This window comes from Muscardinus avellanarius (assembly GCF_963383645.1).
Source record: "Muscardinus avellanarius genome assembly, chromosome: 5".
NCBI lineage: Eukaryota > Metazoa > Chordata > Mammalia > Rodentia > Gliridae > Muscardinus > Muscardinus avellanarius.
This window is the reverse complement of record NC_137790.1, coordinates 123,877,894-123,902,108: the sequence shown is the minus strand read 5'-3', so window position 1 is coordinate 123,902,108 and position 24,215 is coordinate 123,877,894. Positions and strand designations below refer to the sequence as shown.

Genomic DNA, 24,215 nt, shown 5'->3' with positions numbered 1-24,215 from the left:
CAGCTACTTAGTGAGGCCCTTCGCAACTCAGTGAGACCCTGTTTCAAACTAAGAATAAAAAATAGAGCTGGGGGTATACTTAGAGATAGAATGTCTCTGGGTCCCATCCATGGTACTGCAAAATAAAAATAAATAAGGCCGGGCGTGGTAGCGCATGCTTGTAATCCCCGCGCTTGGGAGGCAGAGACAGGAGGATCGTGCTGGTTTAAGAGACCCTGTTTCCAAATAAATATATAAAATAGGTCTGGGAGTGTAGCCCGGAGGTAGAAGGGCTTCCAGGAACCCCAGTACCACAAATAAATAAATAAATAAATAAATAAATAAATAAATAAATAAATAAATAAATAAATAGGTCTGGGAGTATAGATCAGAGGTGTAATGCCCCTGGGTTCAACCTCCAGTAACACATACACACACACACACACACACACACACACACACACACGCACAAAATGTAAAAGAAAACAGATGCTTCTTAATTTGCTATGAGGATAAGATTATATCCCAGTAAACACGTTGTGTAAATTGAAAATATCCTCAGTGGAAAATAGAGTTAATACGCCTAACGTACCCAACGTCAGAGCTTAGCAACACAGCACCATTGGGTGTTTGCCCTTCCGGCCTTGTGGCTGGCTGGAAGCTCCTGCTGCTGCTGTCGCCGGGCATGGTGAAAGGCTGTGGTGCCAATGGTTAGCCTGGGAAATATTCGAAATTCAGAACTCTTGGGTCCTATTTTTAACCAGTGTGTATTGCTTTTGCAGCAAAATTGAAAAATCCTAAATTCAACAACTGCCGTAAACTATCACGAGTTTGAGGCCAGCAGAGGCACTTTTGCAAATCAACCACTTATTCCTGCACATTTGTTGACTTGTCTTTCTTATTTTATTTTATTTTAGTATTATTATTATTATTTATTTATTTATTTTTGGTGGTACTGGGGGTGGAACCTAGAGGCTTTCTACCTCCGGGCTTCACTCCCAGACTTTTTTATATTTTATTTGGAAACAGGGTCTCACTAAGTTGCTGAGAGCCTCACTAAGTAGCTGAGGCTGGCCTCGAACCCGTGCGATCCTCCTGTCTCGGCCTCCCAAGCGCGGGGACAACAAGCGTGCGCCGCCACGCCCGGCTTTCTTTTTTTATTTTTCAGCGGATGCCATCAACTTCCAAATCGCGTCTTAGTCTTCACTCTGCATGCGAGCAGCCCTTTGCCTTGGGAAAACAACTATCCTGCGGAGCGGGGTTGAGTGGAAGAGACGGGGACCAGCGAACTTGTGGCCACATCAGAGAGCTGTTTCCCAACTTCCTAGAAAAATGACACATGAACGCTTCAAGATTTGTGAAACGGAATAACCAAAACTATAACATTGCCCAACTAGCGTTCCCATCCCCCTAACTGCTGTAGCGCAGCCAGCAGGGGTGGGGTGGGGGGGTTCTGAGTGAGAGGCTTTGGTGCTGTTAGGGCCTGGGCTCCTATCTCCCTCTTCTGCTTATGGTCACACAGAATGGTGCTTGGACTTTGCTCTCCCTCGTTTCCTGACCTGTCAGATGAACATGTAACACCTACACACTTTACATGCTTTTTCTCATGGAGTAAATATAAGGATTAACTGAAGAAATTAAACACGTAATAGGTGCAGACCGCTCCAAGAATCTAAATGATCAAATACCCATTCTATGTTTAGGCGAATGCCACAGAATTATTGTGTGCACACCAAGGAATGACTCCAGAGGTTGATTTGAAAGTCTAGGTGAAAAAAAAAAAAGTGAAATTAAAGTTTATGTTTCATTTAAGCTGTTTAAAGGAAGTATTGATTACTAGAATGATCTGGAGGGCGTTAGTTATTAATTGTATTGTGTACGGAGGGTGGGTGGGTGCTGGGGATTGAACCCAGGGGCAGTCTACCTCGGAGCTACTCTCTGGCCCTATTTTATTTCTTTTCTTTTTTTCTTTCTTCTTTTCCTCCTCTTCTTCTTCTTCTTCTTCTTCTTCTTCTTCTTCTTCTTCTTCTTCTTCTTCTTCTTCTTCTTCTTTTCTTCTTTTTCTCTCTCTCTCCCTCTCTCCCCCAGATACACACCCAGGTCTTCATTCTTTTTATTTTTAAACAGTCTCGGAGGGCCTCACAAGTTTCTGAGGCTGTCCTCAAACCTGTGCTCCTCCTGTCCCAGCCTCCCAAGTACTACTAGGATTACAAGCATGGGCCACCACGGCCGACTTATTTCTTATTTTGAAACAAGAGTTTCACCAAGTTGCCGAGAGCCTCGCTAAATTGCTAAATTGCTGGCCTCGAATCTGAGAACCTCCGGGGGTCTCAGCCTCCCAAAGGCCTAGGATTAAGCGCACGTTGGAGAAATGAACGTCACCCTCTGCTCCCTCCGTCCCCTGCCGGGTGGAGGCCCAGGTGGGGCGGGAGGCGCGCGTCCCCGGGCAGGTGGCCCTGGGGAGCCGGACCCGGGGAGCTGCCTGGGAGGAGCCGGGCTGCAGCCAGGCCACGTGACGGCCGCTATAAGAGCGCTCGGGGCGGACGCTCGGCTCCCGCCGCGCCTCCCCGCCGGCCAGCTCGGCTCCGCTCCCGCGCCCGCCGCCCGTGCACCGCACCATGACAGGTACGCGCCGCGGGCGGGGGCTCGGGGCGCTGCGCCCGGGGTCCCCGCGGGCCGGGCGGCCGCAAGGGGCGGGGAGCAGCCTGCAGCGCCGGCCTCCGCCAGCCCGGCCCCGGGCCCCCGCTTCCGTCTCCCGGGCCCGCAGCCGCGATGGGGGCGGGGGCCGGCGGCTCCCCACCCGGGCGCGGCGCGATCCCCGGCCCCGACCCCGGCAAGGGCGCCCGGCCGCCGGGGCCCCGCGGCTGCGCCGCCCGCTGCGCCCTGGCCCAGGCGCTGAGCCTATTTTTAGGCCTCTGGGGCCGGGTTGCAGGGAGCCGGGCTGGCGTCCCCGGGGGCGGGCCTCGGCCCCACTTGTTGCAAGACGCTGGGCCGCAGGGCGAGTCCCCCGGGAGCGGGGAGCTCCGGGGCAGGGGCCTCTCCGTGTCGTGGGAGCCAGTCGCTGGGGCCATTATTGGAGCGATTGGACCGGAGCAAGATCGCAGGTGGAACCCCAGTGGCTCCTCGGGAGGTTAAACTCCTCCCCAGCTGTCATTCCGGTCATTGAGAGTAAACGTTTGCTAGGGCTGTCGATTTAGCCCGTGGTTCCTGAGGATTTTGCGGTGCCCTGTCTTTAATCTTGGGAATCATTCGTGTCCTTGTTTCCTGAAATCCTCGAATCCCCTGCGAAGTACGTTTTTCTCCTGGAATCTGGATTTTTTTTTTTTTTTTTTTTTTTTTTTTTTTTTTTTTTTGTTGCACGGGAGGAGGAGGTTGAAACATCATTCCTGAGACTCAGACGAAATTATCTCTGGTGTAGAACCACTTTGAAATGTTACTGCCTCTGATGGGTCGTGAAGATAATAGAAAGAGGTCCTGGCAGATTCCTGGGCATGTCAAGTGACAGGTGTCACTGTTTAGAGCTTTCTTTAAGTGTGACTGACGTGTTTTTTTTTTTGGGGGGGGGCAGTCTTTCTACAACTTAGTAGCAGTGTGTCCTGAAAGAGGACCCCACAGCGAGTGTGAAGATGACACTGGGGTCAGGGCCCTGGGAATTCGGGGGTGTGCTGGACAGCCCACAACTTCCTCTCCTTTCTCAATAGAATTTCCACTATGTCCGTCCCCCAAGTTGGAAAACGGACGAGAGAGAGAATGAAGAAACCCAAGACCCAAAGAGGGTGACTTCATGACAGTGTCCTAACGTTAGCCCTGGTTGGGCAACAGTGCCCCCGAGTGACCCCAGCCAGAGTTGGGTCCTAAGAGCCCTATGCATTTGGATACCTACCAACCTGCCAATGTCAAAATCCTCCTGGGGGATAGAGCCCAGAATTGTCCCAGGAAAAGACTGGAAAAATCCAAATGGCCAGGAGGGTGAGGATTGTTGAGGAGGAGGAATACCCATGTGTCTGCTTCTGTTCTTACAAGAGATTGTTGCACCCTGGTGTATCTGCCTGTCTGTGTTGGGAGATGGAGAGGGTGGTGTAAGGGGGCATTGCTTGTTTCTCTAAAGCTTGGGAAGTAATTGCTAGGGTTTGTGGTCCATTTCACAGTTGGTTCCTAGATAGCTGCATTGAGGAGGGAAGGTCTCTCTGCTATTTGAGCAGAGATTCCAAGTGGCTCTTCATGGGTGGTGGGATGGGGAGAAGGGCTTGTGCTCCAGGTTGAGGGCAGAATAAGTAATAAAAGCCTGAAGCTTTTAAATCATAAACATGTGCCAGAACCAAGAATGTGGTCCCTGTTCTCTAACTGTTGCAGGTGAGGTTGACTGTTAGATCTGGGTTTGGTTGAAGGTTCTGTCCAAGTGACCTTGTAGGAAAAAGGAAAGTGCCCCGAATCTCCTCATCCCCACCTGTTAATTGCCTACAGCTCATTTCCTGATTGGTCTGAGAATTTGGCAGGGGTGGATTTAGCTCAGTCATCCTCTCAAAGGTCCACAGACATTTCTGCTAAATCACCCCTGAAACCACTACCCGAGTTTTCTCCTCCTAATGGCTATCGCTTTCCTAAGAAACCAAGTGGACCTCGATTAAGAAATAAGAAATCACTGAACAGCTGATATTGCTAAATTATTGTTGGAAACGTGTCCTCGGGTCTCGCTGAGTTGATAAGGCTAATCTAGAACCTGGTCCTGGGAGAAGGGCGTTTTGTAGGCAAGACACTGTAACGAGCATATGTTCTGTTTTGTTTTCTTCGCGTTAAGATCAGGCCTTTGTGACGCTGACCACGAACGATGCATATGCCAAAGGTGCCCTGGTCCTGGGCTCGTCTCTGAAACAGCACCGGACCACCCGGCGGCTGGTGGTGCTCGTTACCCCGCAGGTCTCAGACTCCATGAGGTGAGGACCTTGCTGCCTACCCTCCCATCTGTCCATACTTGGGGCTCTGAAATCCTCTTCCCCTATTTCTGGCATCAATGGAAATTAAGACCTCACTCTTTTCAGGAGTTGAATACCGGAGAGGGAAAGATAAGACTTGCTGAGTGAAAGATTCCTGGGCCTGAAGCAGAGAAGGCCCCTCCCTGCACCATGTCTTCTCTGGATGATCTGAGAGCTTCTGGGCTGGGCATTCTTTTTTTAAATCCACCTTTATGTAGTTACAGTTGCCTGTACTCTTTCTGAAATGTAGCAGGGGCTACAGTTGTTTCCTGTTCCAAACCAGGGAAACCCAGAGATGCTGTTTGAACAAAAAGTAACGGTTTTCTCTATTGCCCCTTCACATTTTAAAGATCTTTATAACATAACACACTGGAATCTTTACCAAAGGACTCTGAACTAAGGGTTTCACTAGAGGAAGTACTGCAGGGGCACAAGTTGCTTGTTGATTGGATTAGTTCAACTTGGATTTGTGGAAATTAAATTTTGAGGTACCTGAGTAAACTACCTGGTTCCTAATACTAACTTTAAAAATACCTGGGCACACTGGCAGCTTGTGTTGTGTTTATTTTTGAAGCCTTCCAGCCCTCTTAGAAATGGAAAACGCCCTTTAAAAAAAAAATTGTGGGCGTAAGCCAAGTGTTTCTGAAACGTAGGCATTATATGGACATACATAGCTTTTCCACACTAACGACCTTATTCCTAAATAGGTTACTAAGAAGGATGCCAAAAAGTTGGTTTCCTAATGCGTAGTCCATTAGTGGAGATGTGTTTAAGAAGGCAGATCTGGTCTTGAATCACCACCACAGACTCAATATGGTTCAATGGTACCCTGGACCATTTCCTATTGAGAAGATCCAGTCTACTGTGCCAGCCGGGACATATCTTTGTATATAGCTTTGGAGACAGAAGAGAATATCAGTTTGGTTCTTTTCTTCCATTATGACCTTGTTATGAGCTTTCAGTGATGATACGTGTCTATCATATTTTCCCTTCTGCTGAGTTTGATGTCTGGCCCCACGAACCCACCTCAAGAGCTTTCACAAATAAAGATTTAGTTAAGTCTGGGCATGACGAAGGGTTAGAGTGTTTCACAGACCAAACTGAGTCTCTCCTGATGGCCAAATAGAGTGCTAAGCACAGAATAAATGCTGGTTATATTGGATTTTTTTAAAAAATGGCACCCTAATAGCTGAGCCCTTTAAGTTCTTTTGAGGCACAAGCTCCAGGCAGTTCTCAGGCCATTGGTTTAGCAAAATTGATTGATTATAGGCTTCGTTGCACATGTAGTATTCACACTGCTCAGCATCATTTATGAAAATATGCAGCAGCCAGCAAGAATCATATTATTTTCAAAATACAGGCGGTTACAGTGATAGACTCCTACCAAGTGTCAGTCACATTTTTAGAAAGTATTTTCATAACTTGCTTATTTTCATAACTTTTCATTCAGTTCTTCAATAAAAAATCGAAAACTTCTATAACAGTGTAGGTTTTTTAGAGGGCAATTGTGGTACCGGGGATTGAACCCAGGGACAGGCAATCTACCTCTGAGCTAGACCACCAGTTCCTGTTTTATTTTTTTATTTTGAGACAGGGTTTTGCTAAGTTGTTGAGGGTCTCATTAAGTTCCTGAGACTGGCCTCGAACTTGTGATTCTCTTGTCTCAGCCTCCCAAGTACTGGGATTCCAGGAGTGTACCACTGCACCCATCTTATAATAATATTTTAAGATGAATATTTCATCTTCACCGTAATCAGTTCTTATTGCTTTAGTGAAGATAACTTCATGTGAATATCATCATTTCCCTGAGGTAAAATTGGGACCGATTTAAGCAGGTATACCGTAATCGACCATCTTACATTCTAACAGTCACTGGTGAAACGATTGTAAGTGCTGTTCTCTGGAATTTATTTTGGCAGAAAAGTTTTAGAGATAATCTTCGATGAAGTTCTCATGGTAGATGTCCTGGATAGTGGCGATTCTGCTCATCTGACCTTAATGAAGAGGCCTGAGCTGGGCGTCACGCTAACAAAACTTCACTGCTGGTCCCTCACACAGTATTCAAAATGTGTGTTTATGGACGCAGATACTCTGGTGAGTGAGGCCCCGAAGGCTGAAGAGACTTGCATGGCAGTAGGGACCTGTTAGGTATTCGAGGAATGTTGTCAAGATTGACAGTTAAGTTCAGATAAAGCCCGCCCCTCTGTCACAAAACATGTTAAGTGCTGGAGGAGATAGGTCCCAGGCTACTTTACAGTTGTTATCATCTTTGGTGCTGGGAAAGATAGGAAGAACTTAAGAAAGGTATGCTACAGCAAAACATTTCTGTAATGCCTCTCTCCCTTTTAAACAGGTCTTAGCAAACATTGATGATCTTTTCGAGAGAGAAGAATTATCAGCCGCACCGGACCCAGGGTGGCCTGACTGCTTCAATTCCGGAGTCTTTGTCTATCAGCCCTCTGTGGAAACGTATAACCAGCTGTTACACCTTGCTTCTGAGCAAGGTAGTTTTGACGGTATGTAAGGGCTTGCTTCATTCCTGTCATCTGTTAGTATCTTCTAGGGTTATTCTTCTCAGAGGCGTGATGGTTCTGCTTCCTTGTGCCTGGAAGATACGTGAGATGTAGCAAGCATTTTTAAGTTATGCCCTTTTCGGAAATGCTGGCTGATTGTGTGTGTGTGTGTGTGTGTGTGTCTTTTTTTCCCCTATAGATATGTAAATATAACCGAAAGCTGCCGGGCGTGGTAGCGCACGCTTGTAATCCCCACGCTTGGGAGGCAGAGACAGGAGGATCGCGCAGGTTCGAAGTCAGCCTCAGCTACTAAGTGAGGCTCTCAGCAACTCAGTGAGACCCTGTTTCCAAATAAAATATAAATATAAAATGGATCTGGGAGTATAGCCCAGAGGTAGTAGTACAGGCTTTCTTTTAATTGGCCTTCCTATATGTAAATTAGAGTATGATAAATGTACGACGATTATTCCAAAATAAGAAGACTATTTGGGAAATATAAACTCGTATCTTTAGGACGAAAGGATATAGCTCAGTGGTAGAGTGCTAGCCTAGCATGTTCAAGGTCCCGCGTATGATCGCCAGCACTACAAACAAATAAACAAAGGCAAAACAACAACAAAAACTACTGTCTTTAAACCTGAATAAACTTTAGTTCCAGATTCTTCACAGCCATCGCCGACACAAGAGCCAGGCATTGTCTCCATGGAAACTTGTGGACTAAACCTGATAGTTTGGCTGTCTTCCTTTTGGGAGGCCTTACAAACGAAGGCAGAATGTTTATGTAAATAAACTTTGCTTCCAAAGTCTCGTTTTCTGCCAGGCCCTGTGTGCAATCCAGGGGCATCCGAGAGGCCAGAGAGTAGATGACGAGGTAGTAAGCATTTTCTCTAATGTGTCTCGGTAGCTCTATGTACACAGCGGACTCTGTGATATAGGGCCACACTTCCTTTGGAGAACTTTTTTCCCTCCCTTCCTTCCTTCCTTCCTTCCTTCCTCCCTCCCTCCCTCCCTTCCCTCCCTCCCTCCTTTCTTTCCTTTCTTCCTTCCTTCCTTTTGTCATGCTGAGGCTTGAATCCAGTGCCTAGATCATGCCAGGCAGTGTTCTTCCATTGGGGAATCTTTTTTTTTTTTTTTTTTTTTTTGGCAAAGTACTGGGGTTGGAACCCAGAAGCATTCTACCTCTGAGCTATGCTCAGCCCTATTTTTTATTCTTTATTTTGAAACAGAGTCTCACTGAGTTGCAAAGGGCCTCACTAAGTAGCTGAGGTTGTCTGTGAACCCCGGATCCTCCTGTCTCAGCCTCCCAAGTACTGGGATTATAAGCGTGCACCACCACGCTCCGCCCATTGGGGAATCTTAAGCAAATGAAACAAGTAGGTTCGCTTCCATTTTTAGCCAAACTCTCAAACAATAAGCCACTTTTAGTTTTATTTATTTATTTATTTATTTATTTATTTATTTATTTATTTTGTGTGGGTCTGAGGATGGAACCCAGGGGCATTTGACCTCCGAGCTACACCCTCTGCCCTATTTTTTATTCTTTATTTTGAAACTGGGTTTCACTGAGTTGCAGAGGGCCTCACTAAGTAGCCGAGGCTGTCTGCGAACCATGATCCTCCAGGTCTCAGCCTCTTGAATGCTGGGATTACAAGCGTGTGCCACCACGCCCGGCTAATAAGCCACTTTTTAAAGGTAACAACAGCTGGGCACGGTGGCACATGCTTGTAATCCCAGGATTTAAGAGGCTGGGATAGGAGGATCACAGGTTCGCAGCCAGCCTCAGCTACTTAGTGAGACCCTTCGCAACTTAGTGAGACCCTGTTTCAAAATAAAAAATAGAACTCCGGGCATGGTGGCGTATGCTTGTAATCCCCGCACTTGGGAGGCAGAGACAGGAGGATCGCGCAGGTTCGAAGCCAGCCACGCTGGCTTAAGAGACCCTGTTTCCAAATAAAAAAATTTAAAAATAGATCTGGGAGTGTAGCCCGGAGGTAGAAGGGTTCCATCCCCAGTACCACCAAAAATAAATAAATAAATAAATAAATAAATAAATAAATAAATAAATAAATAATAACAAAATAAAAAATAGAGCTGGGATATAGCTTGGGGGTAGAATGCCCTTGGGTTAAATCCTTGATAACGCTCACGCGTGTGTGCGCGCGCACACACACACACACACACACACAGTAACAACAACAAAGAAAGACAAAATAAGTACTCAGATCTGCAAAGTTCATTTTAAAATTATTGTTGTTGGTTCTTTTGAAAAAAAGACAATACCCACTATAGACAGGAAGAAAGCCGCTCTGGGTCAGCCCTCTCCGTGGTGACCCATCATCTGATAGATGTCTGAGAACGCAGGCAGGGCAGGTGGCCAGAGGCCGGCCGGCAGTAGCAGGCATCAGCAGCCCGCTCTCCCCCTGCAGAAACACATGCGTGGGAATGTTGCTGTAACAGACCTTGCAGACTGGCAGAAGCAGCTTTTCGCAGCTAACATAAGATTCAGCCCCGTGTCCTGGTAGAAGAATCATTCCTATTATCTAGTTATAAAGTTAAAATATCAGTCTTAAACTGTTTAACTTAAAAGATTAAATCTAAACATCTATTAGATTGCGGAAGTGAAGATTTTTGCAACCTTAAAATGTTTCCAATTCTACATAAAACTGGGATTGGGTTTTTCTTCTTGCCACTCAGAGAAAATGAATTCTGTTCAGTCCTTTGGCTGAGGATTGGGGTCTGCGGCTAAAGTCTCATTGAAAAGAATAAGGAAGTTTAAGTTTCCATTTCGTTTCACTCTCTCACTGGTTTACGTTCTAAGCTAGTAGTTTTCTTTTTTTTTATTTTATTTTATTTTTATTTTATTTTATTGGTGCACTGTATTCATACATCATAGTGGGATACAAACTTTTGTAGACATACATGCACACATCGCCCAGTCAGCCCCCACCCGATCCCCACCCCATTCTCTCCCCATCCCTCCCTCCCATGCTTGGCTTAGTGGTTGACATCTAGTATTATAGCAATTTATCCAAAATTAAAAATGATAATCTCACATAACAGTTTCATTTGTCTGATACCAAGCTTTTGATGTCTTAAAGATAACATTTCAATATTTAAGCTAGTAGTTTTCAAGTAGCCACAGTCCACCCCCAGGGAATGTCTGGCTGTGTCTAGAGGCATTTTGGATTGCCTCAGGTGCAGATGGGTGGTTGCTAGGGCCCCTGACATGGAGAATCCAGGGATGCTGCAGGGCTGACCCCACAACAAAGAACTGTCCAGCCCCGACCTCAGTAATGCTGAGGTTAAGAAACTGCTCCATGCTAAGGCGGGGTACAGGAGTGTCTGAGCCGTAATGGATGGAACATCTAACGATAACGAGAGGTGTAGCCTTGTCTGAAGAAAGCTCAAGTAAGAAAATGTTTTGAGCCGGGCGTGGTGGCGCACGCATGTAATCCCAGCACTTGGGAGGCTGAGACAGGAGGATCCAAGTTCGCGGCCAGCCTCAGCTACTTAGCGAGGCCCTCTGCAACCTAGTGAGACCCTGTTTCAAATAAAGAATAAAAAATAGGGCTGGGGATGTAGCTCGGAGGTAAAATGTCCCTGGGGTCAAGCCTTAGGACCGCAAATAATAATAATAATAACAATAATAATTAATAATAATAATGTGTTTTATTGGGCATGGTGACGCACACCTGTCTAACCATGGTACTTGGGAGGCTGAGACAGGAGGATCATAGGTTCAGGATGACCTCAGTAACTTAGCAAGACCCTGTTTCAAAAAAAAAAAAATCTCAAGTATGTTGAATGTTCACTGTGGCCAACAAATAAAATTTCTTCACTTTACTGACGTGCTACTAGGTCCTTTTCTATGAGGAATTAAAGCTGTATTTGTATTGAAGTTCAGAGCATGTATTCCTTATTTCTGCTGCTTACATTGAAACATTTACTTTTGCATAAAAGGAAAAGCAGAGTGTTTCTCACAGAAGTCCACTGTCTGGATTAGCCTTCCCTCCAGAGAGAGAATGTGGCTTTTTTTTTTTTTAACCTTCTCTCCTCTACTTTGAAGGAAGTAAGAGTAATCCTGCCAGAAATTCAGGGTAGTCTCAACTTCGGTGAGTGAATCACATTCTAAAATAGACCTATGGCCTGCCAACTCCTGAAACACACGTGATTTTAATCACGTAAAGGGAATCCCATTCCTGAGCTAGAAGCCTAGTACATGTTATTGTTGGGAAAGAAAGGGTTTAGTTTCTGAGGCTAGTCTCCCTCCAATCTGCTGTCCTCCTGCCTCAGCCTCCCAAGTATTGGGATTACAGGCAGGCTCCACCATGCCCGGCAGGAGTTATGAGTTCAGATGTCAAGCATCCGTGTGCCACAACAAAACATCCAGAAGATGAAGCTAATGAACTGATAGACGCCAACCCGGACCAGCCCCTGGGTCCTAGAGCCTGGAGGAGGTCCCAGGCACCGGAGGAGCTGACGGATTTGTTTTTAAGCAGCCCGAGTGTGTGCAAAGTTGCTCAACTAGAAAGCACTTTGTTTTTTCAGCCAGAACCGGGATCCACTGTGACTTCTCTGCCGGCTAGCTCATTTCATTATTCAGGAGCAGGGTGCCAGGCTCCCGCCGTCCTCTCGGGGACTCCATTTACTGGCTAGCGGCTGGGGCGAAGGATTGTGTTTTCTCTGTTTAATAGAAAAGGCTTAATGGCAAGAACTAAACGTCAGCTGTTTAGAATTTACAGTTAGTTCTCAACTTGGCATTGGGAGTCAGTGTCACAACTCTAAAAGCTTGTTTCCGCTTGAAGTAGGTGCTGATGAACTGTGTTTAGCAAAGGAAGCTTACTACATGTGGTCTCAGCAGCCGGCCGTCTCTGAAGGGGGGTTACCGTCTGCTTCAATCAGTAGAGGACTGATTTAATAGGACTTACGTTTGATGTCCATAACACATTTGTTTATAAACAGTGTCTGTGTTTCACCTTATATTTTTAGTACATTATATTTTTTATTTTTTATTTTTGGTGGTACTAGGGGTGAAACCCAGAGGCTTTCTACCTCCGGGATATACTCCCAGACCTTTTTTTTTTAATATATATTTTATTTGGAAACAGGGTCTCACTAAGTTGCTGAGAGCCTCACTAAGTAGCTGAGGCTGGCTTCGAACCTGTGCGATCCTCCTGTCTCAGCCTCCCAAGCGCAGGGATTACAAGCATGCGCCACCACGCCCGGCTATATTTTTTATATAAAAATATATATGTAAGCCGGGGTGAGACCTGTTTAAGAGACCCTGTTTCCAAATTATAAAAATATGTAAAATAGGTCTGGGAGTGTTGCCTGGAGGTAGAAGGGCTTCCAGGAACCCCAGTACCACCAAAATAAAAAATAAAAAATAAAAATAAAAATACACATGTAAACTGGGTAAAGCTGAGACAGGAGGATCACAAATTTGAGACCAGCAACTTAGCAAGACCCTGTTTCAAAATAAAATAAAATAAAGCTGGGCATGGTGGCACACGCTTGTAATTCCAGTACTTGGGAGGCTGAGACTGGAGGATTGCAGGTTCAGGGCCAGCCTCAGCTACTTAGTGAGGCCCTCTGCAACTTAGTGAGACCCTGTCTCAAAATAAAGAATAAAAAATAGGGCTGAGGGTGTAATTTGGAGGTAGAACGCCCCTGGGTTCAATCTCCAGTACCACAAAAAATAAATAAATAAAAAATAAAAATAAACAAAATAAAATGGAGCTGGAGGTATAGCTCAGAGGTAGGATGCCCCTGGGTTCAATCCCTAGTACCACAAAAAAATAAAAAATAAACATAAAATAAAGTAGAGCTGGAGGTATAGCTCAGAGGTAGAATACCCCTGGGTTCGATCCCTAGTACCACAAAAAATTAAAAATAAAAATAAAAAATAAACATAAAATAAAACAGAGCTGAAGGTATAGCTCAGAGGTAGAATGCCGCCGAGTTCAATCCGCAGTACCATAAAAACAAAAACAATTTGTTTAGGTGCCATGCCACAGGCACTAACTAAGACATTTTCTAATGTTGTTTTCTCCATTATATACATTCTAATAATATCTACAGGCTTCCTCTCCCACCTCCACCCCATCAGATTTATTAGCAGGAGCTTAAATCCCTGCATGTATAGATTGGTACTACAGAAGACCAGTTTTGCAGATGACTGTCTGTCTGAATAATATCTTGCGAGTGCTTCTTAAGCTCTTGCCCATGTTCAAAAAAAAAAAAAAATCCGCTGTGGCCTGGTGTCCACTGACAAGCCACACAGGCTGCTGCTGCTGCTGACAGAGGCCCTGCAGCTGCCGTGGAAGCCCTCCTAATGTGAAGGAATGTGGCTGTCATTTGGCTACTCAACACAGCGTCTCACTCCTGCCTCTGGCCAAGAGAGTAACCCTAATAGGGCAAACCGTGCCACGGACCCTCACCGCGCTTCCCTTCCCCGGTGCCCGCCTGTGACAGTTCAGAACTAGGAACTGCATCCCTAACTCAGCCATCATCAGCCACCTGCCCATCGTCTTGGTACTTCCTTCAGCACTGAAGTTATGTTTCCTGAAAGGTTGAACAATGGCCTTTGTGAAATAGATACGTGCTAGCTGCTGCTGTCGGATGTGACTTGAGATGAGGTTCAGGATGTGTTACCAGTAAGAGGGGAAGGAGAGGGGGTGATATCTCAGTCCTAGCCTTCAGTTATGTCTTCTTCGCATACTGGGTGAAATAGAGTCAGTACAGGTGACAGGTGACTGTGTGTGTGTGTTTGTGTGTGTGTATGTGTGAGTCTACCTCTGAGCTACATCCCCAAACCGATGTTTTCTGTTTCTTTTTTTCTGAGAGCACAGTGAGCTCTGTCTTCTTTTCCTCTATGACTTGGAAATATCCTAAATTAAGGGTGCAGTTGAAGACAAGAGTTTAGCGCTTGAAAATTGCTCTCTACTAAATTATGTCCGTATGTGTTAGTTTAAAAAACCTAATTTAGAGTACCTTTAGGGAAAAAAATCGCGGCATTTGCTATAATTACTTTATTCTAAATACCCTAAACTTTTGAATTTTTAGAATAAAGAAAAATAGGAAATAAATTGGTGTCGTGATATTAGGTTTGGCTTTATTGACAGCAGAATCCAAGATCTGCTTTGATTTGCATGCTCTGAGTGGCTACTGATACCCTTAAATAGAGTATGCAAATGCTTTTAAAATGATATTTAACAGAACCAGGCATGGTGGCGCGTACTTGTTATCCCAGCATTTGGGAGGCTGAGACAGGAGGATTGCAAGTTTGAGGCCAGCACATAGTCATTTAGTGACGACCTGTTTTAATTTTTTTTTCCAGGTCTGGGGATGGAACCCAGGGGCATTTGACCTCCAAGCTATACCCACTGCCCTATTTTTTATTCTTTATTTTGAAACCAGGTCTCACTAAGTTGCAGAGGGCCTCACTAAGTAGCTGAGGCTGTCCGCTCCCAAGCTCTGGGATTACAAGCATGCGCCACCACACCCAGCTAGAAGACCTATTATAAAATAAAACAAGTAGGCCGGCAGTGGTGGTGCAGGCTGTAATCTCTGCGCTTGGGAGGCGGAGACAGGAGGATCACACAGGTTCGAAGCCAGCCACGCTGGCTTAAGAGACCCTGTTTCCAAATAAAAATATAAAAATAGATCTGGGAGTGTAGCCCAGAGGTAGAAGGGCTTCCAGGAACCCCAGTACCACCAAAAATTAAAAAAATAAAAATAAATAAAACAAGTGCTGGGATATAGCTGAGAGGTAGAATCCCCCTGGGTTGAAGATCTGTACCACAGAGAAAAGAAAGAAAAAGAGATAGAGATAGAGATAGATAGATAGATAGAGAGAGAGAGAGATGGATTTGATTCTTAATTCTATTTTACTAGGGTGGCTGGGCGTGGTGGCACACACGCTTGTAATCCCAGCACTTGGGAGGCTGAGACAGGAGGATCGCGCAGGTTCAAAGCCAGCCTCAGCTACTTAGTGAGGTTCTCAGCAACTTGGTGAAACCCTGTTTCCAAATAAAGTATTAAAAATAGGTCTGGGAGTATAGCTCGGAGGTAGAAAAGCCCCTGGGTTCCACCCAAAGTACATAAAAAATAAATAAATAATAAATAAAATCTACTAAGGTGGAAAACTGACCCAGAGCCACCTTCTCTGATCTTTGTAGTTAATTGGGCTTCTCCTTGGACGTCCCCATAAGAGGAGTGAAGGACTGGGGTACTTCAAGATAACACTTGTCTTGTCTAAGCCACACAAGCTCCAAGATCCGGATGCACTTCGGCTGGTGCCTTGACAGGACAAGTTCTGTTTGACAGATAAATTCTCGTGGTTGGCTTTCCCCAGCTGCCCGAGCGCTGGCTGCTCTTGCCTTTAGAGTATTTTATCAGCTGCTTGGGAAACTAGTCTCTTATCTCTGCATCCTTTCATTGATAGCGATAACAAAATGTTATGGCGATCTTTACTTACTTAAGTAAAGATGAAAGTCAAAAGCCGTAAGATGCAGCGGCAAAATCAAGGAGCACCAGTAAGTATTTTTGCAAGGGCTATTTTTGCCTCATTGTTCCCACGAGTCTTTTTTGTACCTTAGCTATTTGTCTGTCTCTAGCCGAGATCACGAACCCCGTGAGAAGCAGAGAGGAAGGCAGAGACTGGCCTTGCGTGTGTGTGCCGATCTGATGCTAATTATTTTTATGTCCTCGTTTATTTCTCAACAGTCCTGTGAGGTTTGCTTTCACACGTTCATTCATTTAGCAAATATTTACCGAGGGCTAGGTAGCTAGGACTGGGAACCCACCTTTTTTTTGGAGTCTGGGTTATGGATGTGTGTGGGGTTTTTCCTTTCTTTCCTGATCATCCCACACTGCGGCATTCTTTAGATTATATGCTGGGGTGGCACAGAATGGAAGAAGATCCCCATTCCCCTGGGCTTACCGTGGACCCCTTACTTGAAATGCACATGTCTGCGTAGCCCTAGCAGCTGGCACAGTCCTCATTTTACAGATGAAGAGACAGAGGCGCCAGTCTTTTATCTCTCCAGCTACTGTTCCTCGCCTCTGACCCACGATGCCTAAAAATACTCGGTCATTTGAAATCAGCAGCACTGTTGACAGTATCGCCGTGTTTTATGGGATCTGGATGTGTTCTTGGAAGTATTCCTTTCGGCTCCATTTCTATAGTAAGTCTGTTTACTCAATATTTTTTAAAAATTCATTTTAGGAAGATGCTGGATTGAAGGGTTAGGGATAGATGTCAATGATACAGATCTTTATCCCCGCCTCTCTAAAGATTATGGTCTTTGAGACCTTACAGACACTGAATAGCTAATTATACAATTATGTAACGGGGTTATAAATTCAGAGCCCTAAGAGAATCTAGACCTGGTTGAGACTAAGAAAGTGAAATTCAAGCCAAGAATTAATGTTTCCTTACATTTATATAACAATAAGCTGATTATTAAAAAGCTCCAAAAAAAAAAAAAAAAGCTGGACAAAGTAGCACACGCCTTTAATCCCAGTGGTTTGGGAGACTCAGACAAGAGGATTGGAGATTCAAAGCCAGCCTCAGCAACTTAAAAAAGACCCCGTTTCAAAATAAATAATAAAAAGGGCTGAGGAGCCAGGCGTGGTGGCGCACGCTTGTAATCCCCGCGCTTGGGAGGCGGAGACAGGAGGATCGTGCAGGTTCGAAGCCAGCCTCGCTGGCTTAAGAGACCCTGTGCCCAAATAAAAATATAAAAATAGGTCTGGGAGTGTAGCCTGGAGGGAGAAGGGTTTCCAGAAACTCCAGTATCACCAAAAAAAGGGGGGTGGCTGAGGGTGTAGCTCAGAGGTAAAATGCCCCTGACTCCAACCTAGTACCAAAAAAGTATATTTTTATTAAAAAAATCAAACCCAAAAGCTATAGCATAAAGTAGTAAAATAAATTGTAATTTATAATAAATAAATTGTAGTAAAAAATTTATTAAAAAATACCAAACCCAAAAGCTGTAACATAAAGTGGTAAATCTTTTGGCTTACATGAGTTGAGACCGGTGGGATACAGCGACGCTGAGGCTGAGTGCCTGGATTTTCATAAAATCCACTGATCCTTAGAAAACCTCATAGGACTATCCCAGAGCCGGCCTTTAGTAAACAGTAATTTTATAATCCTTGCCATACTCCCTGTAGGCAGTCATGATCCAGGTGTATTGCAGGAAGTCAGTTTTAAAGAGTGAATCTTGGGTTTATTTCAGCATTTGTCCCTAGTTTGGGTATTGTCTAAAACATACTTTATTTTCTTGGCATCTGCGCCTCTGTTCCTACTGGCTGGGGAACCATCCGAGAGCTTGAATCTGTCTGGGTCTTCTTTATAGATATTATTCCTCTATCAGACCTGTCAACTTTTTGACATTTTCTTTAAAAAAAAATGACAATTTTAAGAGTTGCGGCTTCTGAGGTAAAAAATTAAAAAAGCAGCGCCATTTGTCTAAAAGTCTCTTACCTAGACCAGTACTTTTCAAATTTTTATATGGAAACAAATCACTTGGCAATTAAAATGGATCTTGATTCTCCAGGTCCAGGGTGGGGCTCACCGTCCCGCAATTCTTGCAAGCCCCCAGGTGAGGCCTCCGCGGCTGGAATATGGGGCCACAGACTTTGAGGAGCTCAGTTGTGGGGGTTTGCAGAGAGAGAGTGCGGCTGTGTTTAAACCAGAGTTGACCGATACCAAGTGCTACCCACAGCATGAGAGCTGGCTGCCAACCACCCGTGGGCGAGCACACAGATCACGCGGCATTGAACACATTGTACAAACATGCAAAGCCTCACTCACCTCCATTTCTGTCTTAGAAAACAATAGACCCGGTTTCTATTCTGGTGTGTGCATGGTGACCAGGATCATGACCCTGTTCAGAAGATCGGAACATACCGAGTTGTTGCAAACTTACTTCCAGCCGCTGGGCAGCCTGAGCCTCTTGCTTGCTTTGGTTTGCAAAACAGGTGTCGTGGGCCCCTTGCTTCTCTCTCTCTCTCTCTCTCTCTCTCTCTCTCTCTCTCTCTCTCTCTCTCTCTCCCTCTCTCTCCTCTCTCTCTCTCCTCTCTCTGTCTCTCTCTCTCCCTCTTTCTCTCCTCTCTCACTCCTCTCTCTCCCCTCTCTCTGTCTCTCTCCTCTCTCCTCTCTTCTCTCTCTCTCCTCTCCTCTCTCTCTCCTCTCTCTCTCTCTCTCTCTGTCTCTCTCTCCCTCTTTCTCTCCTCTCTCACTCCTCTCTCTCCTCTCTCTCTCTCCTCTCTCTCTCTCCCTCTCTCTCTCTCCCTCTCTCTCTCTCCCCCTCCCTCCCTTGCTCTCTCCTCTCTGTCTCTCTCCTCTCTCTCTCCTCTCTCTCCTCTCTCCTCTCTTCTCTCTTCTCTCTTCTCTCTCTCTCTCTCTCTCTCTCTCTCTCTCTCTCTCTCTCTCTCTCTCTTCTCTCTCTCCCCCTCCCTCCCTCCCTCCCTCCCTTCCCCTCCCTCTCTCTCTCTCTCTCTCCCCCTCCCTCCCTCCCTTGCTCTCTCCTGGGTTGCCCTGCCCCGCCCGCCAGCGGATCACAGCTGAGCTGATGGCTGCTAATCATGTTTGTTGGTTCTGAGATGATTGAGATTAAAAGTGTCTTAGTGTGTCAGATTAAATAAAGCTGCTTCTCCAAGTCTGATGAGAACGTACTCGACAAATCCTAGGATTTTTTTTTTTTTTTTTTGTGGTAGGAATTCAGCGGCATCCCTGTTTCATAATACACATGTGTGCTTAGCTGTGTATTCTGCTTTGAATTGTATTCTCATCAAATAGAGACTTCTAAAAAAGAGAGCCTCCCGTGAACACCACACATGGATCTTTATGATCATGTTTAAATGTTTGCCTGACCTCGGAATAGTGAACTGTGTATTTGGAAAAGGAGTTAGGGTTTCTCGTCTGCTGATTTAAATATATATATTCAAGAAGCCACAGACTACTAGATGGTAACTACTTTGGGGGCCAAAGGGAGATCCTTGTAGTCACACGGTGAGGTTGTTGCCATGGATGTCTGAGGATCACTGCTGTACCCTCTGGGCCAGGTCTTGGCTAGTTCAAGATGTGCCAATTTGATAGACACCATCGGTCCCCCAAGTCGGCCCTGCTGCCCTTTCTTCTTGCTTATTTCCAGTTCCACCAGGGGCTCCTGTGGGACACAGCAGATGGTACCCAGCACCACCAATTCCACCAGCTCAGTCTGCCTCCTGTGGGACACAGCAAATGGGCTGATGATGTTTGCAGGGTACCAGAGGGTGAATGGAAACGGCCTCCTGTGGCCAGAGGCAGCTAGCCAGGGTGTGAGGGCTCAGCAGCTCCAACTCCTGTTCCCAGGCATACCCAGATCAAACCTGAAAGTTAAACTGCAAAGGGCATGGAGGTGCACACCTGTAATCTCGGTATTTGGGATGCTGATACAGGAGGATCACAGGTTCAAGGACAGTCTCAGCAAATAGTGAGACTCTCAGCTATTTGGGCTGGGGTGTAGCTCAGAGGTAGACTGCCCTAGGTACAAATCAACCAACCAACAAACAAATAAAAAACAAAGTAAAAAATCTTAATAAGAGCTGAAAGTCTATCTTGGAGGTAGAACACCCCTGGGTTTAATCCCCAGGAGCAATTTAGTTGGTCAACCCTCAGCAATTTAGTGAGGCTCTCAGCAACTTAGTGAGACCTTTTCCAAATAATAAAAAGGTCTGGGTTCAAACTCCAGTACCACAAAAACAAAACAAAACAAAAACAAAGTCCTAGTAGCAAAAACAATGACTGAGTCCTCATGGAAATAGATTTATTCACTACATTGCAGGTAGCCAGTAGTCTAAGTGGAGTTGTCTAATTAAAAAGACTTGGCCATGTGCCATTAAAAGACAAATAGAGCTGGGCGTGGTGGCACACGCTCTCGTAATCCCCATGCTTGGGAGGCGGAGACAAGAGGATCGCGATGGTTCGAAGCCAGCCTCTCTGGCTTAAGGGATGCTGTTTCCAAATAAAAATATAAAAAATAGGTCTGGGAGTGTAGCCCAGAGGTAGAAGGGTTTCCAGGGACCCCAGTACCACCAAAAAAAACCACACACACACACACACACACACACACACACACACACAAACACACACACACACATACAAACACACACACACACACAGACTAATAGTGAAAAAATGCAGAGTATGATGCTCAGTTTTACAAAGTTCTAAAGAAGAGCAAATACATGTGTTGTATGGGGATACAGGCTATATCTAGTACAATCAGGGAGAGCAGGACAATCACAAACAGAAGCTGTGACTGGTAGCGACCTCTGTGGGGAAGGGACAGTGAGCTCGGGCTGGGGATCAGGTTGGAACATTCAGCTCCTTACATTGGACAGTGGGTGTGTAGCATTTTATCATTAATGTGCTTTATAACCTACGTGCATATTTTTCATTTAATAGAATCATACTTCATACTTAACAAGTGAAAAATGCTGAGGAAGATCTGAACACAGTTTTCATTCTCGCCCTTTTTGTGTTAATACTTTAAAACTACAAAACAGCCAGGCGTGGTGGCGCACGCTTGTAATCCCAGCATACGGGAGGCTGAGACAGGAGGACCCAGGTTCGCGGACAGCCTCAGCTACTTAGTGAGGCCCTTTGCAACTCAGTGAGACCCTGTTTCAAAAAAAAAAGAATAAAAAATCGGTCTGGGGGAGTAGCTTGAAGTTAGAATGCCCCTGGGCTCAATCCCCAGCACCACACAATATATATATATATATATATATATATATATATATATATGGGTAAAGGGAATATCTATACCACTGTTCTTCTAGCTCTTCTAACACAATTACATTTTCCCTAGATGAGTGTTTATTAAGGTTTCTGGTCTTAATTATTATTGTGGTATACACCGCGGTGTATCTTTATGTTATACAGTGGACTGATGGTCTTTGTATACATGAGTGTTCATGGCTTATTAATATTCCCACTAGCGGAATTCCCGTGGTAGTATATTTTAAGCTGTTTCGACTTTTCTGCTGTTATGTCTAACGTTCTTGCTTTCATTCCACAAGTACCATGTCTATACTTAAGACATTTTGCTACATACCAGAATTGGTATGATAAGAAAAGAAAGGTCATGCTCTCTGTTCTTGTGGAATTTGGAATCTAATGACTGACAGTTCTTGATTGTATTTTGCATTTTAACCCCATTAATCCCTGCGTTTTTTATTTTTTGCGATTGTGGATTGGCACACCATTGTAAGAATTAAAATAGAGAGACCCCCATGTGCCCTTTACCAGCTTCCCTCAGTGGTAATACCCAGCAAAAAAAAAAATAAAAATAATATCACACCTAGGACATTGACACTGATTTAAAACACCAGCCTTCTTCTGGTTTTACTGGTGTTAAATGTAGTTCTGTGTATATTTGCCTGAGTGCATGTATGTATTTTCCATACTATCTCATGCACATGTAGATTGGTGTGGTCGCCATGACAGTCCAAACAGAAAATGGTTCCATCACTGGGCACCTTATAATACTCTCCAGCCACCTCCCTCTCTCTCTCCTCTCCTCTCCTCTCCTCTCCTCTCCTTCGCTGGCCCCTGGCAATCATGAATGTGTTCTTTACACTTTGGTCACTTGAAGGATGTCATTTAAGTGGACTCACACACCTACCGCCTGGTAGAACTGGAGTTTCCACTCAGCACAACGCCCTTGAGATAGGTCCCAGTTGGGTGCGTTTTTAGTTTGCTCCTTTTTATTGCTGAGTAGTAGTCTGCCGTATGAACGTATTGAAATGTCTGTTGAAGGATATTTGGGCTATTTCCAGTCTTGCTGTTATAAAGTAAGCTGCTTTGAATATTACCTTCATCTTTGTTTTGATGATTATGTAGAAAATTAAATTGTTGACACTCTAGACCTTACTGCTAGTAGCATCTGTCCCATGTTAGGAGTATCTTTGTAGCATCCAAACTGTGCCTCTCCTGAATGGCATAGTGTTTGCCTTTAATATTTTGTGTGACAAGATATGTCACTTTGTCTATATAGCTAAAATCATCTTCTGTTTTCGTATTTATTTGCTCATTGTCTTAGTCTGTTCAGACTGTAATAACAAAATACCATCAAGGGGGGAAGCTTATAAATAACAGGGAATATCGCTCATGGTTCTGGAAGCTGCCAAGTCCAAGGACGAGGTGCTGGCGGATTTGGTGTCTTGAAGGGCCCCTCTTCCTGGTTCTCCCTGGTTTTGCTGTAACCTGACATGGCGGGGACCCCTTCTGGACCCCGTTCATAAGGGTACTAATTGACTTCCTTTTGAGGGTTAAGCATTTCAACCTAATAAATTTGGGAGGACATGAACGTTCGGTCCAGTGCATCTTAGTAACGCTGAGACATCCCCTGCTGCTGTCTTTATCGTGCTTGCGAACTTGGGCAGGTGAACTCGGCTTTCTGTGCGGTCGAGGTCCCTCCATAGACATTCACCTGAACACCTTTGATCCTCAGAATTGATCGCAGACTTTTGGAAAGAATAGGGTACACAGAACGTGGATAAGGTGACACTTGAACTTTCAACCTTAAAGCCCTCAGCTCACTACTTAACACTAGAAATTGAATCTTTACATTTTTGAAGTTTCTTTCAAAGCCAAAAAGAAAACAAACAGTATCGACAGCCTATTGGACTTGCCATCTGTTGAGAGAGGAAAGTGCAGCTTGGGGCAGAGAGGACCAGGAGGGGAGTGATGATGTGGCACGCCCCCTCACACTTAGCAGGATTCCCCCTGCCTGCAGCCCTGCACACCTACACATCTTCCTCATCTCCCTCTCTGCTGCACAGGAAACTCTGGGTCTAAGTGCGTTTTCTGAAAGCTTGTGAGCCGTGGACTCCACGGAGGAATGTGTTTCGAGGTGGTTTAGCATCCTGCTTGCTTACTTACATGCTCATGATTTAGGTTTGCCACTTAGCTATTTGAATTTCTCGTTTTCCTTTTGAATGAACGGCCGAGATACTCACTTTACAAGGAAGGCATAAGGCCAGGCGCCCCGAGGGCTGAGGAAGCGCTGTGCTGTGTGGCTGTAGCTGCCCTTGGCCAGTGATGACTGATGGGGTCAGCAGCAGAAGAGGGACCCTGGAGTGACGTGGCCTTTGGACCTCTGCCGAGGAGCCAACAGAGGCAGCTCAGAAAACAATTTTTTTTTTTTTAAATCTAAGCTTACTCTCTCTTGCTTTTTTTTGGTGGGGGGTTGTTCTGGGAACTTCTTTATTGTCAGACAGGGTCTCATCAAGTTGGTCAGGCTGGCCTCCAATTTGTGGTCCTCCTGCCTCAGCATCCCAAATTGCTGGGATTGCTGGGATTATAGGTGTGCACCACTGTGTCCACCTCTCCTTTGCTTTCTACTTTCCATTGACTTGGGGAAAACATCCTTAAACGGGAATAAAGTCTAGTCTGGTCCCTGCCAACTCTGTGTGTGTGTGTGTGTGTGTGTGTGTGTGTGTGTGTGTGTGAGAGAGAGAGAGAGAGAGAGAGAGAGAGAGAGAGAGAGAGAGAGAGAGAGAAAGAGAGAAACAGAGACAGACACTAGGAATTGAACTCAGAGGCATTTTACCTCCATGCTACACCCCCAGCCCTTTTTACTTTTTTATTTGGAAACAGGGTCTCGCTCAGTTGCTGAAGCTGGCCTCAAAACTGTGATCTTCCTGTCTCAGCCTCTGAATGACTAGGATTACTGACTCTTTGCCAACCTCT

At 45.2% G+C, this 24,215-nt stretch overlaps 1 protein-coding gene across 3 annotated transcripts in view; it reads left to right on the top strand.

Moving 5' to 3' along the window:
- Positions 1–4,782: 4,782 nt before the first annotated feature.
- Positions 4,783–24,215, top strand: part of GYG1 (glycogenin 1) — a gene marked incomplete at both ends in the record, with an annotated part of 37,277 nt that continues 17,844 nt past the window's right edge. Inside the window, 3 exons of one of the 3 annotated variants that reach the window (XM_080695923.1) lie at positions 4,783–4,913; positions 6,872–7,046; positions 7,306–7,456. In XM_080695923.1, the coding sequence (XP_080552049.1) occupies positions 4,909–4,913; positions 6,872–7,046; positions 7,306–7,456 (331 nt within the window). Of the gene's footprint in view, positions 4,914–6,871; positions 7,047–7,305; positions 7,469–24,215 lie in introns of those variants that run through there. The other 2 variants (XM_080695922.1, XM_080695921.1) reach the window with 2 other exon arrangements.